The sequence below is a fragment of the Scomber japonicus genome, chromosome 2, assembly GCF_027409825.1.
Source record: "Scomber japonicus isolate fScoJap1 chromosome 2, fScoJap1.pri, whole genome shotgun sequence".
NCBI classification, from domain to species: Eukaryota; Metazoa; Chordata; class Actinopteri; order Scombriformes; family Scombridae; genus Scomber; species Scomber japonicus.
In genome coordinates this window covers 23,956,797-23,979,954 of record NC_070579.1, presented here as the reverse complement: position 1 = coordinate 23,979,954, position 23,158 = coordinate 23,956,797, and the positions used below count along the sequence as shown (strand labels likewise).

The 23,158-nt window shown below is 39.8% G+C and overlaps 2 protein-coding genes across 3 annotated transcripts; one reads left to right on the top strand and one right to left on the bottom strand.

Moving 5' to 3' along the window:
* The first annotated feature begins 3,550 nt into the window (after nt 1-3,550).
* On the top strand, nt 3,551-6,447 carry LOC128366059 (transcription activator BRG1-like). Its single transcript, XM_053326713.1, has 9 exons — nt 3,551-3,643; nt 3,748-3,825; nt 3,980-4,089; nt 4,156-4,218; nt 4,815-4,923; nt 5,056-5,157; nt 5,602-5,740; nt 5,924-6,001; nt 6,434-6,447. The coding sequence occupies exons 1-9, from the start codon at nt 3,551-3,553 to the stop codon at nt 6,445-6,447; spliced, it is 786 nt and encodes a 261-aa protein (XP_053182688.1).
* Nucleotides 6,448-10,370: 3,923 nt separating this feature from the next.
* On the bottom strand, nt 10,371-22,922 carry rhot1b (ras homolog family member T1). 2 transcript variants are annotated; one of them, XM_053332689.1, is made up of 20 exons: nt 22,620-22,922; nt 21,633-21,691; nt 21,373-21,454; nt 21,129-21,172; nt 20,980-21,033; nt 20,755-20,807; nt 20,218-20,326; nt 19,187-19,288; nt 18,932-19,030; nt 18,653-18,761; nt 18,423-18,543; nt 18,207-18,291; nt 17,696-17,841; nt 17,374-17,474; nt 16,921-17,051; nt 16,581-16,664; nt 16,067-16,189; nt 15,404-15,606; nt 12,472-12,594; nt 10,371-11,683 (listed from the first exon to the last, which is right to left on the bottom strand). In XM_053332689.1, exons 1-20 carry the CDS (start codon nt 22,654-22,656, stop codon nt 11,566-11,568), a joined length of 1,983 nt encoding a protein of 660 aa, XP_053188664.1. In that variant the 5' UTR covers nt 22,657-22,922; the 3' UTR covers nt 10,371-11,565. The 2 variants fall into 2 exon arrangements, with proteins under 2 accessions (XP_053188664.1, XP_053188673.1); XM_053332698.1 differs by lacking the exon at nt 12,472-12,594.
* Between the last annotated feature and the right edge of the window lie 236 nt (nt 22,923-23,158).

The following is a 23,158-nucleotide window of genomic DNA, read 5'->3' as shown; positions in this document are numbered from 1 at the left end:
AACAACAAAAGATGTAAAAGCTGAGCACCATGCTTACTCGCTCATCTCTTTTCTTGGAATTTGGATCAGTCCAAGCGAAAATACAAATAGCAATAAATTAAAGAGCTGCGTGCCCTCCAGTTATTCCCAGCGCATTTTCACAATCGGCGAACAAACCATCCGGGTAAGAAAAGTTGATTTGATAATAGTTTAGAAATAGTTCTTGGCTATAAACTCCCCCTGCGGCGTCACACCACCCTCCACCACATCGTTAGTCTTGTCGAGCAGCAGCGACAGAGGTTTGCAGAGCTGGAAAGAAGCCTGAATGTTCCCTAATCAAGAACAGAGGCTCAGGCAGCGGTCCAAGTCTGTGAGGCAGGGGGACGCACATTTGTAGAGCGTTTCACTTTGCGAGATGCGACGCAGTAGCAGCAGCGGAGCGCAGATCCATCTGAAAGAAATAATGACATCATCAAATGCTGATAACGACATGAAACGCAGAGCAGAAATGACAAACCGGACTGAATGACGCACAAGTCTCACCTGGCTGCTCTGTCCAGGGGAGCTGGTGAAACTCGACTTAAGCAGAGTGGGCACAGTCACATGACAGACTCAGAAGTCAAAGCAAGTGCCCGATTTTTTTGGTGCGTCATGATATTTGGCACGCTGTTTTCTGCGGTGCAGCGCGGGGCCATCCGTCTGGTTTCTCCTCAGTGTGCCGGCAAGAAGCCTTGAATGAAGAGGAGGCGGTTGGGGGACACTGTCCGCCTCCCCCGGGATGGTTGGTTCAGCTCCAGGAGACGCCAGGAGTCTGGCCGCATGCGTCCTTCCAGGCACAGGGAGACAGAGGGAGAGGGTGGGGGCGGAGAGGCAGGGAGAGATTTGACCAGCGGTGAGGAGGGATCACCAGCCGCTCCCGCTTAGGGGTTTCGAGGAACTCCGGCTCTAAGAATAGCTAGCTGTCAGTCTCTCTCACTGGCTCAGATGGTTTATTTGCGTCGTTTGGTCATTTGTACCCAATAAACAAAGCCTTTGTCATTTTAACCATGAATTATTGAAGGCTACAACGACACTTTTCTATCATTATTAATAAGAACATCAATACTGGCACTCTGTTTGCTATGGTTGATAAGCTTACAACTCTCCCTAAACAGATACCACCAGAACTCCTTATGGATTGTATTCATAAAGTGCAATGAATTTGCACTTTATGAATACAATCCATAAGATTAAATATTAACAAATCAGCAAAACAATACAAATGAAGCAATTGCAATCCCTAAAATCACCCAGGAATAACCCAACTGCTATGTCAGAATTTTATACAGTTGACCAAAAAACTATTCAGCAGCTTAAACCATCAACATGCTGTCTCAGGACAATGCCATCCAACTTTCTTTTTTTTTTTTTTTTAACTATTGTGAACTCTGTCCAAACTGATTTGCAGCAAATAATAAATAGCTCCTCTGGACACTCACAGCCAGGGCCTACTGGATACAGCCAGGACAGCATGCACCCTCTGCACAAAATAAGAATCTTTAAACAGCAGCTGTACTGCTGACATACACCATCACTATTTTGGAGGTTGATCATTTAAGCCTTTTAGGAAGCAGAGTGTCAGCAATTATTTTTAAACCCAACACTTCTTGTGTTTTGTATACACAGAAAGGATCTGGAACAACACATCCTCATAGTAATGGTACAATTGGCCAGCAGAATGAGGTGCGTGTATTGCGCCTCTGCACAGTCAACAGTGTTGAGGAGAAAATCCTGGCCGCTGCTAAACACAGGGCCGTTTCAAGGAATTTGGGGGCCCCAAGCTAAATGAACTTGGAGGCCCCCCCACCACCACCGCCGCCGACACCCCCTGGACCACAGCAAAAAAAAACCTACGCCCCGCCCGCCCAAAGCCTACAGGAACCACAGCATAGACACACTGTTGAAGTTCAACCACACATTATATCAATACAATATTTCTTAACAGTGCAAATACTGCTTACAAATGTTGCATATAGGCTACTGCACACATAGTATATTTACTTATTTTATTTGAACATTTGCAATCAACATATAAACAAACTGCAAATTCGGTATTAAATATAAAATCCAACATAGATAAAAGTGCACACACACATATAAGATTAACCCTTAAAAAATATGCAAAATATCTACATCTGCTGTTTGCGAGCCTTGGCTTCAGCAAAGGCAACCACAATGTCCTCCATGTCCAAAGACCGGCGAACATCACGCTCAATTGACATAACGGCCAGTCCTGTGAGCCTCTCTTGGCTCATGGTGGACCTCATATATGTCTTTATCAGCTTCAATTTAGGACTGGGGCGACGCGTCGACGTAATCGATTACGCTGACGCAAAAAATACGTCGACGCAAAAACTGTGCGTCGATGCGTCGTTTGAAAACAAAAAACGAGTAGCGGTACAGGCAGCAGGAACGCAAGTGAGTCAGTTGACTCTGATCAATGTAAAAAACCAACTCGTAATTCTGTACCTGCCACATCAATGCTAACATTCCTCCACTCCAATGCATGACTACATCATGTCTTGGATTAAACACACACACTACACACACATAGACACACATTACACACCGTATTCTAGAGTGAAAAGGCAGAGTGTATGTTCCTATGAATGAAGAGCAGTTTATCCTCTTAACGCACGCTGTTCCTCTTACGGGACGGGACGGATGGTTAGTAGGTAGCGACACGTTCTTCTGAATGTTTTAAACAGCAACCCTTAAACATATATACTCATGCCGTGCATTGTTAGAAAGCTTAGATTGTCCTGATTCATTCAAGACCACTCACACATTGTATGGTTGCTCACAGCCGTAATAGTATTAGCGATTAGCTCGGCTAGCCACTCAGCTAAAGTAAGAACAGCTATAATGCTACATACCTTCAAAGTCTTCCCTTTATCCACAACGATCATCTTATGACTCAGGACTTTCTGTACAGCTCGCCAAGTATCCATTCTTGTGAAATATGAAATCCGTTTCCATAAACTGGAATATTTTCCTCAATATGTCAACATGTATTTAGTCCAACACGAAATGTAATAACACAAATAACAAACCGTACACGGTCCGTTTACGTCATTTCCTGACCTGCACGTTCATCTCAGAGTACACGTGACTAGATGTTTACGACCGTGAGCCTCTCCTGCTTCTGACGACACCACTCACAAGCCAATCAGTGCTCAGGCAGTACATGCCTCCAAAGCCAATGAGGACATGTGACCCATAGACATATAAAGATTAAATATAAAGACATAAAAAATTATTTATATGTCTGTGATGTGACCGACGACAACGACAACTAGGCTTTGATTGACAGCTGTTCCAGCCTATGGAAATATTCGGTGAAATGAAGTTGATAACCTTTTAGCCAATAGTCTGAGGTTTCCATCGGTGTATGACGTCGCTTAGGCTAAAAACATAAAAAAATAGGGGCGTGTATTAAGAGGTTATATTTTGTTGATTTAAAAAGAACACTGCTGCTGTTTATATTTCAACTACGAACTAGGAACATAGGTCCCGGGGAACATAAGCTGGCATGTTCGACCAGAAGTCTTCCAGTCATGAGCGCAGGGCCTTTCTGCAGGCTATCTTGGAGCATGAAGAGCAAGATGAGGTCTGGGGCCAAGACGTATGCCTACGCATTAATGTGTGTGCGTGCACCAGCGACACACACAATTCTAAAATGTGTTCTTTCTTATGCTCTGCTCGCCAATGTGTGTCTACTGTATTCAGGAGGAGGATGAGGTCCCAGACGATGAGACGGTCAACCAGATGATTGCCAGAAGCGAGGAGGAGTTTGACCAGTTCATGGTCTGTCTTTATTCCAAAGATAATTTACATTTCATACTAACACATCAATAATCCATTGATGAAGTCCTCACTTTCAGCCATAACTCAAAACAATCAAAATCCTCCCCCTACATCTTTGTATCTCTTGTTCTTTTTCCTCTTCTTCATCTTCCAGTATATGGAGTCTCTTCATTTCTCTCAAGCAGGCAATAGAGGAGGGAACACTGGAAGAGATGGAAGAAGAGGTGCACCACAAAAAGACGACCTGCAAGAGGAAGAGGGACCGTGACCTGGATCTACCTGGCCCCTCTTCTTCCTCAAGGAGACAAGGACAAGGAGACAAAGATGAAGATGGAAAGAGGCAGAGAAGAAGATGAAGAAGATTGTGGACGCTGTCATCAAGTACAAAGACAGGTAGCAGAAATGAACTGTAGTCCTTGACACACACTGACTGTAGGCGATGAGGTAATTGTCTGCCTGTTCTTGGGTGTGTATTAACTGATATTACAGGTGTGGTAAGATTTTTGATATTTGATACATAACCACAGAATGAGTGTCATGTTAGGACAGGATTATGTGAGGAGTGTGAGAAGATTTCACATCTCACTTACACATGGTGTCTGCTAGACATAACAGGAAATGTTAATTCAGTATTAATGCTGTTACAATATTTTGCATCATTAAATGATCACTAGCTATTTCTGTTCAACCGTTAAGTTAACTTTCAAAACCAAACAGGTCAGTCTCTAAACACTTCACTCAACTAGAGACTGAGGACAATCTCCCAGCTTTCATTGTTATAACTGGGATGAAACAGTTCACTATGGAGGAGAATAAGGGGAGAGCATCATCATCAGAACAGTTTTAGTCATAGATTACAATGATCTTATCTCTCCTGTTTAAAGTTTACATAGAAAAAAACTAAAAAAAAAGGGAAATTTTATGTGATGAATTCAGTCATTTATGGGGATCTTTCATATGCGGATGATGTTATCTCCTGACTCCTGCAGTGCCAGTGGGCGTCAGCTGAGCGAGGTCTTCATCCAGCTGCCATCTCTAAAAGAGCTTCCAGAGTACTACGAACTGATCCGCAAGCCTGTAGACTTCAGGAAGATCAAGGTAAGATCAGAAAAAATCATTATTTTAGGGTAAATTGGTCACCGTAGCAGCAAAGTATAGAACTCTAAAAACAAAAGTCTCTACTCTCTCTTAGATAAAGTGATGTACAGACTCATTCCTTTCCATCTCTAGGAGAGGATTCGAAGTCACTGCTACCGCAGTCTGGGTGACCTGGAGAGAGACGTCATGCTGCTCTTCCAAAATGCTCAAACCTTTAACCTTGAGGGATCACTGGTGAGACCTGCTGTATACAATAATCACTCATTAACACAGATTACAAGATTACAAATACCTGCTTTCCTCCTCTCTATTGTTTACTGTTCAGTTAGGATAGTATGACACCTCTCACACTGGGTATTTTTATACATAACAGAAACTCATATAGCTGCCCTCAGCAAGGTCCAAGTTTCATCATTTAAACAGCCATAATTACCATACCATATTCAGTTTAGATGAAACCTGGAAAAATGAATAATTTTGTTGCTAACTGGCCCAGCAGTTGCTTATGTCTTTCATGGAAGAAACGTTCTTTCAGTCCTTTCTTTTAATTTCTCCCTTTAACAGAGAATGTAATTGTAATCATGCAGGCTGAATATTTTGTCTTTGTCCCACTGAAATCTTTATCTACATGACGATGATAATGACATCCAGCTGTTTTCTCTCATGTTATGTGAGCAGATATATGAAGACTCCATCGTGCTTCAGTCGGTGTTCACCAGTTTGAGGCAGAAGATCGATACGCAGGAGGAAAGCATGGGAGAGGAGCATGAGGAAGAGGAGGAGGAGCAGGAGCAGGAGGAAGGATCAGAGTCAGAATGTAAGTATGTCTGTATGAAAAGAGCAGCAAAAGTAAAAACACAACGGACACAAAGAGACAACTCAAGTATCAATCTTCTCATCTATCTCTCAGGGAGACAGCTAATAAGTGTATTTTCCAATGTTTCAAAGTATTCCTTTGAATATCAAAGAAATAATGAAAACGTATTCTGTGCTTTTCCAGCGATCAACAGGTATGCAGCCATGCCCGCAGAAGCCAAGCAGTCGCGTTCTGTTGCTCTCTACATTGTGCTGCCGATAAGTAAGTTCTACATTTCATCTTCTCTCTCTGCATCTGTCAAACACCTCAGCTTGCCCCATTCATTCACACTTTGTAATTCAAATGGCTGTTTCCTTCATCTATCTATCAATCTACACATACTGTTCAGAGTATGAAAAGTGACAGATGGTTTACAGTGTAAATGGAAAAGCTGCTGAATTTTTCTGAAGTGAACCAAAATGAAGAATATGTACATTTTTAAAAGACAATAGAAAAAAGTGATTGTAAGTGATTGCTTATCATAACACTGTAAATCGTCTCTGTAAATGTTCTGTAAAACACTGGATCAATAGTGGTTCTGGTTACTCAGGAGTGAATTAAAACTAGCACGTTGTTCACGTAGACGCAGGTAGCACACAGTAAGAGGTCTGTTGGTGAGATGCTGTGCCAATCGTTCCCTACACCCTCTTCCAGTCTGCACCAAGTGAAGTGCAAATGTGATTAACATCCAAAATGTCAAATTCACTTCTTGCTAGAGGACAATTATTCTTATATATAACTAATGTCTCCTTCTTCTTCTTCTTAAATGCATTTATTGATTGTGTTGCTGTATTTCCACACATTAGCGACATATGAGATTTTACAGTTTCAGTCATCTTTAGTTACAATTCAGCATGTTTTTACTGCTAAATTTTATTTTTGGTATCCTGATATTTTCTGCTGCAATGGCCCAGTTTCCATTTGGGGTTCATTCACATTTAACTGTATTTCATCTCATGTTATAAATACCAAGTGTCCCAATGAAACAGCATACATAAATTCCTAAATTGCACAGTATCCTCCTTTATAGACTTAGGAAGAAGGGAGTGTCCAAGCTTGTAAATTCCAGGTTGTTTTATGGGGATATAACCTGTTCCCTCCAGGTCTGCTGCAAGAGTCACTAAAATGATGGGGTCCCATTATAGACAAACACCCACCTAGTGAGACATCAAACACACTTAATAGTTGGTTGGAAGGCATCTTTAAGGAGAAATGATGCTATTGTGGTGTGACCTGTAGTGTGTAGGTTGATCAGTATCCCTCTAGTGAAACACCCCCAGCTCTTTGATTGCATTGCCATGGAAACAATATGGCCAGTTGATATTACAAACCCTGGAGGTCTTATCCTGACTCCTACACAGTGACATAAATTTAAATTTGAAGCCTGTTGTCTGTTACCTGTTGCCATGTTGTTTGGAAACACCCAGGAGCCATTGTGCGTCACCACTCACAGAGTCAGCAAACTACATGGCCAAAAGGGTCAGATCAGAATGCAGATGACTAAAAAATATAACAACTGCACAAAATAACTAATTTTACCTCCCACATGATAATAATCATTAAAGCTTAAACAATACATTTCAAAGTAACAAAGCCTATGCACAAAAAAAGCCAGTACAGAGGTGAGAGCCTTTTATTGCACATTTATTAATAGAATGTAAGGACTTCGGGGCATAAAGCTGCCGGGATTTGCATAACAGATGCAATGCACATCTTATGGGCATAAACATTCAACTTCATGAGAATTTTTTAAACTTCACAATTAACACAACATTTTTCAGCTGTTCCTGGAAACAGTGGTCGATTTGTGAAATTTTAACAAAGGGGATGGTGGCCTTTGAAGACATTTGGGAATACTGGTTACAGTATAAGTAGTTTCTATTTTCTAAGTGCATATTCAAAATTCTGAATTATATTGCAAAACCAGTCAGTCTGCTTCTGTTAAGAATTGATTCAGTTCTGTATTCAGTTATACCGGCGGACGCAGTGTATCTCTATGATGTCTCTTCACACGTTGCTACTTGTCACTTTGATCACGAAGGAGACACTATTTTCTAAGGTACTATATGAACTACAATATAGTATGGAATTGACTATTTATAGTATATAGTTTAGAGAATACTATATATCCAAGACAAAACTGACAGAAGCTGGGGACTGAGAGAAAAAGGTGTCATTACAAATCCATCTGCGACTTCAGTACTACAGATTTATCAATACACAGCTCAGTTAGGCTACTGATATTTCAAAGCCATTGTTAGATTCTAACTTGCATAAACCTCAGTCAAATAAAGGATCAGTGAGTCAGGCAGACTGGCCTAACATATTATTAAACAACCTTTCTGTCCCACACTCTCCCTGCTACTAGGGGATGGAGAGAGGCTATGGCGGGTTAACAGGGGGGAAACATTTTGGTCATTTTGCTAACAAGCAGGATGGCATCCACCCTTAAATTGCCTACTGCCTGGAAGTAAAATCCTTAATTCAAAGAAGACTACACTAAAAGCTGTGTACAGAGAGAACTTAACATGTCCTGGAGGTTTTACAACAGACAAAAGCTGCAAATTTCTTTTGTGATCGTCCGATCGAAAAATATTATCTAACCATCTTTCATATTACCAGCGAGTGAAGGGAATTATGGTCTTGTTAGCTAAAGGCATCAGTGGGAATTTCCATTAAAATCAGCTAATTGGACAAAATAAGCTTTGACGTGCTCACAAGTCATGTGCTAAAATTAGCTGAGGAGCTGTAACGTGACAGGCAAAGATGATGGAGGGAGATGAGGGAAGAGAGTGTGAACAAGAGGGTGAAAGAATGAAAGCGATAAGCAAAACACCTGCTATGTGGGAGAACTTGGCTGGTGTATAAATTAACAGCTGGGGAGTATTACCTTATTTTCACAGGAGTCTCTCTCAAAGCTGTTGGCAGGCACAAAGTGTTTTCTTGGTAATTCTAAAGAAAGCCCGTTGTGTTCACACTTTACCGGTATGCACTAGCACTAGCTTTATTTTCATAGATAAATAGGCGTTCTCATGCAGCACAGTGTCTGTCCTAACATAGTTACAGATACTCATTAGGGAGAAAATCATTGGTGCTTTAAATGTCCTGACAAAGCAGCTGCACCAGACAACTCTTCAGATGTCTTGTGGATTTAATAACCCAGAATAGGTTTGGGTCTTTTTAATATAGCCTACTGCTTCATTTAACACATTTTTACATTGTGTTATTGAGAAAGTTTGTTGGTTAGTGAGTAGTCTAAATGTAAAATTTTGGAAGAGATTAAAATTCAAGGTCAGGACTCTGAGTAAACCAGACATAATCCTCTCGGTCACATCCCTCATGAATAAGTGATTCAAAACTGCCCAGCGGCTCCAAGCGATAGCTGCTTCAGACTAATATGCCAGTAAATAAATGAGTAGTTTATTCAAGAGCTTGTAAACTCTGTATGTTCTGTATCATATTATTGCTCTTTTTTGTGATGTCATGTGAAACATGCTACGAAAAAGTGAAACTGAGAAAATTAAGCTGAAAATATTCCCAATTAAAATTTTAAATAATCAGAAGTATTAGATATTTTGAGCTGATCTGGCTGACAGTGATGACCCAAGATGCTGTTTAATTACCATGACAGAAGGAAGGCTCCTTATTCCTAAATGGAGATGATGCCTTGATTATATTTTGGTATCATACTGAAACACAGTGCAATCGTATCTGGCATCTGATATGTTAATCATCAATTTGACATTTCTTAAAGTGACTCCTTACACATTTTCTCAAGGCTCACCTTGTACAATATCACTGACCACTTAAACATGCCATGCTGGTTCATCCTCCCCTAATAGACTGGCTTGTTGTGGAAGCTGCTATACTTTTTTAAACACATGAACAGACATGAGTTATTTTCCCACTCAATTGTAAAACATACATTACATTGGAGCCAATGAAACCGGTAACTTAGTTTTTACACTTCTTTTTTGAAACAACACTGCCCTCTTGTGTTTAAACAGATCTTACCAAATTAAATGCTTGTTACAATCACTGGATGCAAGTTCTCATCTAGTCTGGACAGATTTCTGTTGAGAACAGTCGAGGATAGTTGATTTAGTGATATAGAAGCTGTGATTGTAATAACTAATTGACAAGTGTGTCTTTAAAATTGTTAAAATTGTTGGTCTCATCATGTTCCTTAACACATTTCCCTCTGCTGCAGTGCTCTGTAGACTGAAATACAACCTTATTAAAACAGACCATATGCAATTCAGAAATACATAAAAGAATAAAAACATTTCAGGAACATTTTCTAGCCTGCAACTAATAGCGCAGTTTTGTTGTATGAATTACATAGTGATAAAATGCTTCGTACAGTGGAAGAAAAAAAAAAGACTGCTGGGATTCATGGGAGTAACAATTGGACATCTTTGAGGTAGGAGAATTATACTAGTTTCATTACCTGATGTGTATGCGATACATACAACAAAGTTACACTATCTATTGTGGGCTGTATTAAAAAATGTTTGACTGAAAAGCAAGCAAGACTAAGACAATTAGATTTTTGGTAAAATGAAAGGAGTCAATTCCAACACACCAGATGTAACAGACATTTATTTATTGTAAACTTTTGGAAAGGCAGGGATGAGTCAATACATCAAACTGAAGACCATGGCAGGCAGGTACAATTGCATGAAAACTGATAACGGACTGATATGATTGCATCTTCTGCAACCAGGAGTGCTAACCAGGGATCAACAGGGGGGGTCCAACAAAAAGACCATGAGACTTTTCTGAATCCATGGATCCTTGAGAGCTTGCAAGCAATGTGGAGAAGTTGGCATGGTCATTTTTATACAGCAATCCTTAACACAATGGAATGTGGTCAGAAATTATGAAGCATGCAGTACACAGTAGTGTATATTTTCATTTTAGTACACAAACACACACACATGAAAAGTAAAGTGACCAACGTGGGAAGACATGAGAGAGAGCAGCTTCGTTCCACATACTCACATCCGTTCATCAAACACCGACCTGCTCAGATGTACAAACATCAAAAGAAAAAGTTTGCATCCAAACGTTTGGCCATGACAGGCAAACCAATAATCTGTCAGTGTTGAGAATCAATGCTTATGTTTGTGAAACCTTTAGTGTAGTTTATGACCTGTTTGTTGAACTAGTTTATTTGCATTTAGTGTCTGAATGTGAATCAAAAATGAACCTTTTTGGACTAATGACAAACAAATGTACATCCACTATGTTATATACAGTATTTACATATTGTTCACTCTAATAAAATCATGGATTCTACTGCATCCCTCACATCATAATCCCTAGTACAAGTGACACTGAGTTGTTCATTATTTAAATCAGCGAGCAACCAAAAAAATAGCTATTTATGCGACTCTCAGATGTAGCTCACTACGGCTCATTAGCAGCCTCTATTCTTCAATATAAATATAAATATATTATTTTTTACTTTGCAAATACTTGCAAAGAAACAGATTAAGCAAATTAGCAATTTTGGTACAAAATTAAATTTTTTCTTCCTTCTCTTTTATCCCCAAGAAGAGAAATGTAAAATGGAAAGAAAATGCAAAAAAATAAAATAAAAGTTAAGGTAAGCTTGCACACATTTTGTTTTCAATGTATTTGGACCTTTTTTTACAATAAATCCATCACAGATTTTTCCATAAATTTACTAAATACAAGTGGGGAAGTCTTATGGTGGGACTGGTCAAAATAGTTCTATATGTACCCTGTGTAAAGGGGGGTTGGACCCAGGTGTCGCAGAATCACCGTGGTTTGAGCAGTACTCTGTACATGGCGAAGCCCAGCACCACAAACACTGTGGCCCCGACACTCGCTTTCAGCCAGAAGGTCGAGCTCTTTAGATCTGCTTGACTCATGTGTCTGTGAAAAAGAGAAGCAAGCAAGATTAAAGCCTGTACACAGAGACAGAGAGGGAGGATAGCAAAGAGTTAACATATTTTGCACAAGCTTGTGAAGAACTAAAAACACTATTTCTCTTGAATTTATATCTCTAAACAAATATGAATGAAAACAGTCTCGGTTGTTAGTGAAACATATTGCAAAGAGGGTAAATGTAAACAGGAAAAACAGACATGAAGAAAAACATGGACGAATTGATGACAGAGCAGGGACGAAGCCTCAAAATATGGAGATTACATACAGATGAGAAGCTAGCAGGGTTATACTTATGACATGACACAAAAAGAACCGACATGAGTTATGACATCTCTGTTGGATGATACAGCTGAGGAACGGCAGCACAAGCAAAGAAATCAGCAGCAGGGAATACCACATCAAATGAATGACAATGGGACTGGAATCAAAATGCTTTCAAAGTGCTTTCAATAATAATAAAAGGAAACCTGGGAGGAATATCAAAGAAAGCTGAAAGGAAATGAAGATATCAGAGCGGTTTCTCAGAGGAAAAAATGAGCTCAAAAGGACTCTGACAGCATGAAAAAAGAAGAAAGGAGTGAAATGGCAGGAAATGATGTAGAAAACAAGAGGGACTTAGAAGTAAGTAAAAGGGTTTGCTGATGAATGTCACTTTTATTCTAATTTCTGACAAACTGATGGAACAAAATGAAGAAAACTTTGCAAAGAATGGCAGAAAAAAAGGAAGAAAAAATGAATGGGAAGAAGAAAGGAATGTAAGAGGTAAAGAGGACCTTCTGAGTACCACAGTGTAGAGTTTGGCCCTGACCGTCTGCAGCAGCTCAGAGTTGAGGAAGTTCTGACACAAGCAGAAGGTGCACCGGTTACAAGTGCACATGCAGCGCAGCCTGGCATGGCTGAGGAGAGATACGGGGAGGACAAACACCAACACACAGTTCATATACGTACACACACACACAGCCAAATACAGCACACCCAAAACACACACAAGGGAAAGAAAAGATGGTTTGAGTTAAAACATGCCACCACCATTATTAGAGCCTCATCTGAAAGCTGAGATCCATGAAAGATGATGATATATTTAGGAGGATGAATCACTACACTAATCTCTAGAAGGTCATTCAAACACATTTTCTAATTAAAGCATTTTCAAATTGACTAAATCAGATCTTATCTTGGATAGGGATGCACCCAGGCTTGATTTAAACTTTGCTTCCCTAACTCTGTAAAACAAAATGTAAATACATAGATATACGTTTTCTGAATTTTTACTTATAAAAATAATTGTATCCTATACCAGATCATCCCAATGTCACCAATAGCCAATCAAGCTATTTGAGTCGATATCAGACTGATACCTGACATCAGTATCTGTTAGGGCTGGGCGATTATGTCAAAAATCAAAATCATGATTAATTAAACTTTTAACTTTGATTACGATTAATGAATGATTATCTCCACCCTTGATGAACAATTATGTATTTTCACAGTTTCTTTTGTTTTGTATTTTAAACTGCTGCCCTCACACGATATGTTGTGATATTTTCACATGAGTATCTTTAGGGAGTGAAAATAATGTTTTATGGTGTAACGCTGTGGTTAAAGTTTACTTGATTAGAACTATGTAAAGATCATGGTTTGGATTAAAATGATCACTGGAGACAAGTTTTCAAATTCCTTAAAGATATGCAACCTTTACTGTCATGGCAACAGTGAACACCACGATTCATTGACATGACCAAGGTTAAGTCGATTAGAGTTTCTAAATGTCGGTTTTGATTATTTTTCGATTAATTGCCCGGCCCTAGTATCAGTATGTCTACAGTCTTAGACTTCAGAGTTATTCAAGGAGATTATTAAACTTGAACGTCCTATTATTTCTGACTCTAATAGTTAAATAGTCTCTTATACTAGTTCTTTGAACAATAAATCCAATGGGGTATGCAACATTCTTATAAAAATGAAAAACTACCAAAGAATGGTGGAGCATAAAAAATATGTCTGTCGCTGACTAGGCTGTGGATTCAAATCTGCTTTCATTTAATTACGCAACTGTTTGATGTGCACAGTGGTGCCGTGTGTTGACAGTGAACTGCAGTATGATCGCAGGAGTGTGACCCTCTGGGAGAGATCAGCATCCCTGCTCAGTAGGTAAACCCACAGTGCAAAATACTGTGGCATCAGACTGAAAGCAACATGTCCAGAGGGCAATGAACTTTGTTAATGCATGTAGACAGCAGTACATGATATCAGATACCAACACTTGCAAGGAGAAGAAACATCTCAACAAGGAGTGAGTTTATCTGAGGCAGGGAGCTATGTCTCAGAAACCACAGATATTTTTGGATTCTACGGAGCCCCAGAGTTGTTTTACTACACAGAGTGCTCGAAATTATATTTTCTGCACACAAGATAAGTGTATATACAGAAAGCCGAACTGTATCAACAATTCAATCACTATCATTGCATCTCAAATGATAAATACTACTTAGATTACTAGATCAGGATACCAATCACCATGTTTTAGCTATAGCAGAGGTTTATTAACAGCTAATTGGTTTCATGGGCTTACATCACAGTGCATATTTTAAAATTACAAGCCTGATTATGTGAGGCATGTTCACACACCAGCATATTCTTAGGTGTGGATGCAGTGAGCTCCCAAGTGCATTAACTGTACATTGACAATTAAGTCTATAAAATCAACCTTAACTTGGCATCAATCTATTCACCATAATAAAGCCAATGTTGAACTCATAGGCAGGCTATCAACAAGCTGCTAAAGTATGTCTTAATCCACCCTGCATAAAGATGTATACAACTCATTCAATGACACTGATAAGAGCTATTTGTCAGCTGTGTCTTGTGTCCATGAATTAATCAAACTGTGGGAATGAACTGTGTCTTGCGTGGTTGCAACAGCATTTCAAGTGCTCAATGTAGTAAAACGTGGCCTTGATATATATTTTTTTATCTCTCTATGACCACTCTGTAAAATTCTGATCACAGTTTGTGTTTTTAAGTTTAGGTTAATCCTTCCTGACCATTGAACAACAATAGCACCATCTTTCAGCGATAGTGAAACCAGACAAAATCTCATCACACCAGCAAATCCTTTTCAGTTCACAAGAAGTACTAAACAAAATGTAAGATGAAAATACAAAACTGTCTATTAAACATCAGCAACCACAAAGTCATGTCCATGAAAGCTATTAAGAAGAAGAAATTAAGCCAAGAAAAACAAACAAGCTGAGAGAGAGAAGTTGGCATGGGACATTTGGCACAGATACACAGAAGAATGTTGAAAACTGGACATTTGAAATTTGGTCTTTTGAAAGAAGGTCGAAGATTGCATTTCAAAAACTGCAGTCACCAAACTGACATCAGGAGCAAAAAATAAAAGTCTGTATTAAGTATCACATCTTAACATATTAGTTATCCATTAGCTGGTAGATTATGATTTTGAATATCCTGGTAAATTTTAAACCAGAAAGACATAGTGTAATATGGTGAACATATTTCCCATACTGTACATTCTATCAGTTGAATGCAGCTGTAATTTGGTCAAATCAGACTTCAGTCTATTAGTAAATTGTATTTCAAAACTGTAAAACTACAGTTACACCTGCTACCATTTGGGGAAAATGGAACAAAAATGCTTCTGCAAATTTCAACAAGTCTAGATCATGTGTAGTGTATACGTACGGGTACATGGCCATTGTGGTAAGCTTGGTGTAGATGTCTCTGCTGGGTGCATCTGCAGTGTTACAGGTGAACGACTGTGGAGGTGGCATCTTGTGCCTCCTACAGAACTCCAGAGGACTGCAGCCGTACAGCTGTTTGACCTCTGGCAGGTCCGACTTAGCTGCAATCATCATACATGGAATCTTGCTGTCCATGAAATATTGCTGAGGGGATAAAAGAGTATGTAATGAAAGATCATGGTGGGGTAGGACTGTGCGATAAGACAAAAACCTTGTATCCTGAGGTAATTTCATATCCAAGTAATAATACACATCACAATATAGCACATTTTCTGCTAATTCAATGAATAAATAGTTTCTGGTTCATGCACGTCCCCACCCCCTGTCATCTGTCCATCATTTGTTCAGATTTAAGGAGAGGATAGTGAACTAGGTGAAGTACTTGGGTTGATGACAACTACACTCATTATGTTACTGTAAGTGCAAAAAAAGCTCAGCATAAAATACTGCCGTGAAGAGTGTCATTTATGACAACAAAATAAATGATAGAGCATTATATGAAACAGACATTTTTCTGCCCTATCGTCAACATGTCAAGATGAAGTCACAAAGGGTTGAACACATTTCTTTCAACTCAGCGAGAGAAATGCCCACATAGTTTTACCTTGAAGACTTTGGCGCAGTACTCAAAGGAGTAAGGATTGCTGACGTCATAGACCAGGCAGACAATGTCACAGGCCAGATCAGCATCAGACAGGTAGTCGAAGTCGGGGAACACTTCATGAAGCTGAAGAGAGGAGATGTGGAAGAGTCTCAACCTTATTCTCTGCTGGCTGTAGAGGCCTAGTTTACTAATGCCATCAGTTAATGTGTAAAAAAGACGGTGGAAGAAATACAGACACTTTGCAAGTTAAGCTTTATAATGCCGATGCCTTTGTCATGCAAGTATAAGTGCTTCCTTGACAAAAGCATTAGGTGGACATGATAAGAAGCTTATACAAACAGCCAGGTAAGCACAGCCACCCTCACACTGGCCTGAGAAATCCGTACACAGTGCATTGTAGTACACATATACTGTACATACTAATCATGGCTTTATACAAGCACTAGAAAAATGTTATTTAGATACAAAAATACCCATTAATTATGCAACAATAAGCAATAACTGTAATACTCACAAGAAGGTATTTCTCTTGACCGTAAACATAGGTTGTGCTGATGGCGTAATAGGATCTGTGTTCCTCTCTTATCATATTTTGGCGCTGAGAAAAGAAGAAAAAGAATACATCAGGAAAGTGTATTTTTGATGTTATATGTGCTAAACATAAGAGATTTCTGACATGAAACATTTTAGTGGAATAGTTCACATATACAGTATGTTTTACTCACTAAAATATAAAGGTTTGTTTTTGCTAGCCCTGTAAGGGTGGGGTGGGTTCATGAGAGAGTAAAACCACCAGTGAAAATATGTATGGTGGCAAAGCCTCCATTAAAATGTTAGTGTTTATCTCTGTTTACCATGAGGTTTGTACCCAGGAAGGCTTGGAGGAAGCCACTCTTGCCGCTGCCAACGTCTCCAAAGACATTACAGCGGAAGACACTGCGCTGGGTCTGCTTCTTCTGCAAGTCAATCTTCTTATCTCTGGTCACTGCAGGGGGGCAAAACACACACGGGTATCAGAGGATTAGTTGAGACTGCTGCTGTACACAAAGTATGCCTGCAGTCAGACAGCAACAACATTCAGTTTGACCAGCTGCAGCAACTCTCTAGCTGCTGGCGCTATGTCAGAGGTAACTACTGATGTGAAAATTATTCAATAAAGCAATTTATTCAACGGGTCTATCATTAAAATGAATGAAAGTAAGAAATTAAAATTAAAATGTCCATGTTAGAATCATGAATGTGATGTTACAATCAACTTTAATATGATTTGAAAGCCTATCATGAATATAGAAAAGATAAAACAGTACCTGTAATTCCTGCTGCTTGGGACTCCTGCTCAGCAATTATTGAGTAACCGAGGTAACCCAAATACTCCAGGCATCGCTGGACATCTAGATAAGTTGTTAACCTGGATAAAAAGTGACGCAAGTTTATATATACAGTGTGAATCCTGTGGAGAGTTTCTCAGGCAACTAGGCATCATCTCAAAATTTAAAATCTACCATAATTATAAATAAGACTTTTTAAGATGTTTTGGACCTTCTGAAAATGTTATTTAATATTTTTTTAAGGATCTGTGGGAATCTTATCCACACATGGAGCCTTTAAATAAATTAAATGCCTACTTACGTCCACTGTGAGAGATATCCCTGGTAAGTGATCCAACCCTGATCATTAGTGCAAACTGTGTTATTGACATCTGGGCCCCAGGGCATGTACGGAAAAACATCAAACAGGTCCCTCAGCTCATCTGGTGACAAGGCACAGTCACGGTCCTGAGATACACAAAGGTTGGTTAGCTGTACACAGGAAAACAAATCGACACTGAAAAAAAAAAGCCACTTGGTAAGCTGCCTGTCAATTCTACAAAAACCAACACGGAGTGAAACACACCCACACGTTTGCACAAGCTACCACTTTCTCTTTTTCTTTTTTGACGTTAATTCTTATGTCACTTCTAATTCTCCTGTTAATCCCTCCTCAGTGGCAAGGATTCAACTCCTCAGCGGGTGGTCAGTGTTGGCAGGAGGAGAGTATTTTGGTTTCATTCAGAATTAGGTGCTGAGCCTCTTCCTGTAAGCTTTGCCAAAGGGCAGAAGCTAAAGTAAATACAGAAGCAGTCATGCTTGCAGGGTTGTACCTTATCATGTTTGTCAAAGACGCTCTGCAGGAAGAGGTAGGCATTGTGGTTGAGCTCTGTGGTGCAGTCTGGAGGAATTTTCAACCTGAACAGGGTGAAGATGAATACCACAGTGTGAAAAGGTTAGTCATATTCAAACAGCAAAAACCAAGATATGAAGACAGTTAATATTACTGAAGAGAAAAAAAAGGCAGAGGTGTTAAATCAGAGTCTTACGGAGGGAAGAGGTAGTCCTGATTTAGCTCCAGGTCATCATCATATCCAAACCTCCTGAGGACTGTCCAAGTTGTTTCATGGCGACCTCGCTGGATGAACAGCGTGTGAAGGAATAGGAAGCCTACAGAAATAAAAAGACACAGAAATAATCAAACAACACAGCCAGGAGTACTGTGAGAGGTTTCTGTGCTAGAAAAACATGAAAAGGAGGTCAGCCAAGTTGTTCTTACCTTTCAGACTGAGTCCGTTGTCACATACACCATCGCTCAAATTCCTCCTTACCACATTTTTTACATCCTCCAACGCCTGATGCTCTAGTGGGGTGTTAAAGCATGTCCGCTGTGGGAAGTCAGACAAAGACATACTTGAAAACTAGCAAAAATGCCTCTGTTCACAAGAGAGGGAATGGTTTCTCCTTCTCAAAATTACAAAAAAAATAACCTCCAGAATTTATTTTTTTAAATTTTTTAATTATTGTTGAATTTATTGATCTGCAACATTTGATTTACCTGGAAGAAGTTGAGCTCATTATCATTGAGGATACCGTCGTTGTCTAGGTCAGACACTTTGAAGATTCGAGTCAGGGCCTTTACACAAAGTGGCTTCATCTGAGAACAAACGCAGCAGACCAAAAGTCACTCAGAAAGAATGATTTCATAACCAAATGTCTCTATTTGGAAAAGTCTCTGCATGCCTGAAGATGTGACAGAAACATCAGAGCAAATCACAACTTGAGTAAAAAACACTTTCATCCTCGCTCTTACATCTTTTTTCTCCGGACAGTAGAGGGGACCTGTCGGATGAAGAACAGCCTTTTGGGCATAGTAGAACAGCTCTGAGATGTTCTTCAGGTTCTTCGCTGAACACTATGAACAGCAGGAAAAGAAGGTTTAGTTATACACATGCACACAAGTTTTCAATATTGCAATTATATAAACATACTGTAGCAAACCAGCCCTAAAGCCTTTGCAACCCTGTGATCAATAGAGCCTGACATGCACTGGTAAGCTAGTGTAAGTAAGGCCATCCCTGTTTACCTACTGTGTGTGTTTCTATGTGTGTATTGGTCTGTATATACTCTCTATGTGTGTGTGTGAGCTGAGTAAACGCCAGACAGGGTATTAACACACAAGATCCGTCTCAGTGACACCGCTGGTCTAATTAACCTGTCTGAAAACCCACAGATGACGCCCTGATAGCAGAGAGCAGTCACTGCTACGGTGACAGTTTGTGGTCACTACTGTCACCTATCATACTCAACATTACTGTACAAAACAGAAACCTAGCACATCAAACACTGTGGGGCTGCCACATCGTAAACACTGAGTAGTAAAAATGCAAAAAAAAAAAAACAAGCACCCATTAAGGAGGTCGTTGTAAAGAATTAATAAAACTGACGACTCATAATTCAGTATATAGGCTGCAGATATCCACAGCTTGAAAGTTTACATAGTTCAAAATCATATTACTGACAACTGACAGATTGACATGAGGGAAACACATGTGTTCCTTTTGGCTGATTGTGAGAATCACAAACATAAATATATATTTATAGGAGAAATGGTTGTAAAGCCAGGGAGAAAAAAAAGGTTCACAGGTCATATCAAATAAGTTTTATAGTGTTTGTTAGCATGTAAAAAACATTTTCCCTTTCAACCTCCTGTTTCCTGGGGAACACATCTGTGTCGGTCTATTGTCTGAATAAATAGCATTACTACAGCATTTAACTTGAATATGGAAGTATTCATCAGGCCAATCATCCTCTATTTGATGGTAATGTTTTGCTGTTTCTCACCTCAACACAAGTCTCTATCTCACTGTACTGGTTCATAATGGGCAGTATGGTCTCCATGCTGCTGTGCTCCACCAGGTCTGACTTATTCCCCACCAGGATCAGAGGAACCCTGGACACACACACATAAACACACACACCGAAGAATTAATGATAGCTCCAAGACAGTTAACATGTTTTAAAAGCTACTGAAAGTACACAATGGCAATTTTTCTCCCAGAAAAGCTGTGACTCTTTAACGCAGGGGGCTGAATCCGCTCATGTGAAGTGTTGCATTTCCACTGCTGCTCCTACCTTACAGAGAGGCAATTGTGAATATTTCCACTCTGTGACTACACTGTAGGTCAGCACTTTAAACTGTAGTAGAACAGAGACCAGTCTTTTGCAGACTTTTCATTGGGTTGGGAGTTAGTATTAGGAAGGAGTTGGTTCTGCTGTGACACGCACATACACAAAATGAGAATTGTGTCTCCTCTGCTTCCCCATATTTCATCAAACTAAAACTGAAGTGACAATAGCAAAGAACACGGAAGTACACACCTGCTGTCCTTGTCTGTGTTCTCAGTAATGAGGGGGATCCAATGGCTGGTCACCTACACCAGTCAAAGCAAAGGTAGAAAAAAAATGAAAAGACAAACGCTACTATGAGATAAACCTCCTAATCAGAGTGTCATGCAGTCACACAGACAGTGTTTAATGTTAAACTTTACTGTTTAACTGCTATACAAACAAATTATGGAAATGCTTACAGCAGAAGTAACTCACTTTTTCTATGGACTTCTTGTTGTTGACAGAGTACACAATGCAAATCACATTTGCCTAGGTAAGGGATAGACAGAGACATCCATTAGGCTTTTACTGAACTCAGCACTTCTCTCCCAAATATAAAGGAGATACTTAATGCACTAACTGACCTTGGCAATCTCCTGAAACAGCTGCTCATCTGTCTGCTCAGCCTCTGTCAAAGCCAAGACAAATGCACTTCAATAAAAATAAGGAAAGTGCTCTTCTGTCTCAACTTACCAGATGAAAAAAAAGGTATCTAAAAAAAGAGTTTCCAATGTTAACTAAATATGTAGTAGTGATGTTAAAATGGCATGAAAAGCTTTTTCACTCACTACATAGTCAAACGAAGGAACAGTCTTGGTCTTGCTTTACCTGAATAGTCCACAATGTGTGTGGGAACTCTCTCTGGTGTGACATCTGCAGGTATGGTGATCTCCTCAGCTCGGTAAGGAACCTGCAATGGACACAACTTGCTTGTCACTTTTATACGGACAGATTTACTTCATAATTACAATCAGATCAGACTTGTGTGAAACTCTACAAAGGCAGACACTAATGGAATTGGAGCGACATCGTCAAGGTTTTCCATACCGCTGTAATGCATGTCTAACATAAGAATAATTCATTCGTACCACTTCTGGGAACTCCTCGCTGACCAGGGACATGATGAGAGACGTCTTTCCCACCTTGGCTGCAGGAGGAGAGAGAGAAAGAGACAAGAAGAGTAAGTGGGTGTTTTGTCCTTAGCGTACACTGAAAATACATCATTCATTAAATGAACGTGAAAACAATTATTGAGCTTAACAAGCTATTCAGGCCATGTGGCTGGGACACAGATCTCACATTATACATTATACATAGACACCACAGGGCAACTTTTAATGTGTGCATGTGTGACTATGAATTTGCAGCTTTCGTGCAGGCTCTGCTTTTTAATATTTTCCTTGTGACTTTCTATTACCAGGACAGAAACCTTCCATAACCTAAAAACCTGTAGTTTTAAGATCATATTAAAAGGTCATAGTAAACAAATATATCATGAGAGCATAGATTCAGGAAGATTAAATCTGGTGTCTGGAGTGCACAAGAATTCAGAGACCAGAGGAAACCCTTGACAAGCAGATGTCCCTAGACAGCTGGAGTTGTACAGAGCTCTGTGCACACATCTAAAAAAGTATTAACTTCTTTGACCCTGTTGTAGTACTGACGCATTTCTGCAGTGTTTTCAAGAAAATCAGACATTTTGCTTTTAGTAGCTTGACCGTCTTTCTATAGGTCGACATAAGTCCTAAATGACATGCATTCAAAGTCAGTACAACCTTTGTTCTGCAAGCCTACATACATTGAAACTGCTGAGTCCCGTTGAGATTTATTTATGAAACGTCATGGCCAAGATAGGGGCAATAACAATGACTTACAGACCAACAACACATCACAGAGTAACACAATACATAACAAAATAATGCTGTAAAGGAGAGCTAACTAACTGAAATCGTCATGAGAGACTAGTGTGACTGGTTGTCATCATCACATGCCCGTCTGGTAGCATCAATGTGAAGTGAATGCCAGGAGCTGACTCTGCAAACAGTACAATGTAAGTTATTGTTAGCTTCACTTACGCTCCCCCACTAGTAATATCCTCACGTCCTTGCGCATCTTCTCCAGCGTCGAGATTCAACTCGGTAAACTGGTTTGTGTGACACATTTAGGCTCCTTTCTGGATGAAGGGTACAGCCGGGCCAGTTCTCCGCGGCCTGGCTCGCTCGCTAACAGCTACGTTCGCATTTCAGCTCCGGCCTACGGTGGCTCACAGCGGACAGTAGAGTAAGTACAAACCGGAGGATATGCAAGGTACAAGCGGTGTGTTTAGTTTATATTCCGCTTGCCAGGAACAGACAGTCAAACAGAGCTGTCACTGCTGTGTTCACCTAGCTAACCTACTTATATGAACTTGAATAAGAGGACGCTAGCGGGCGTGCTTTGCACCACGCCCCTCCGCTTCAGCTGACAGCGAGAGCTAGCAAAGATCGTATATCGACAAAAGAATCGCGCAAAGGTTTTTAAAAGTCGTCAATTTAGACGTACGGCAGTCGGCAAGCGTGAATATTAATCTTAATTAATAAGTAATCTGATCAAGAAAGTATGATAACAACCTGTG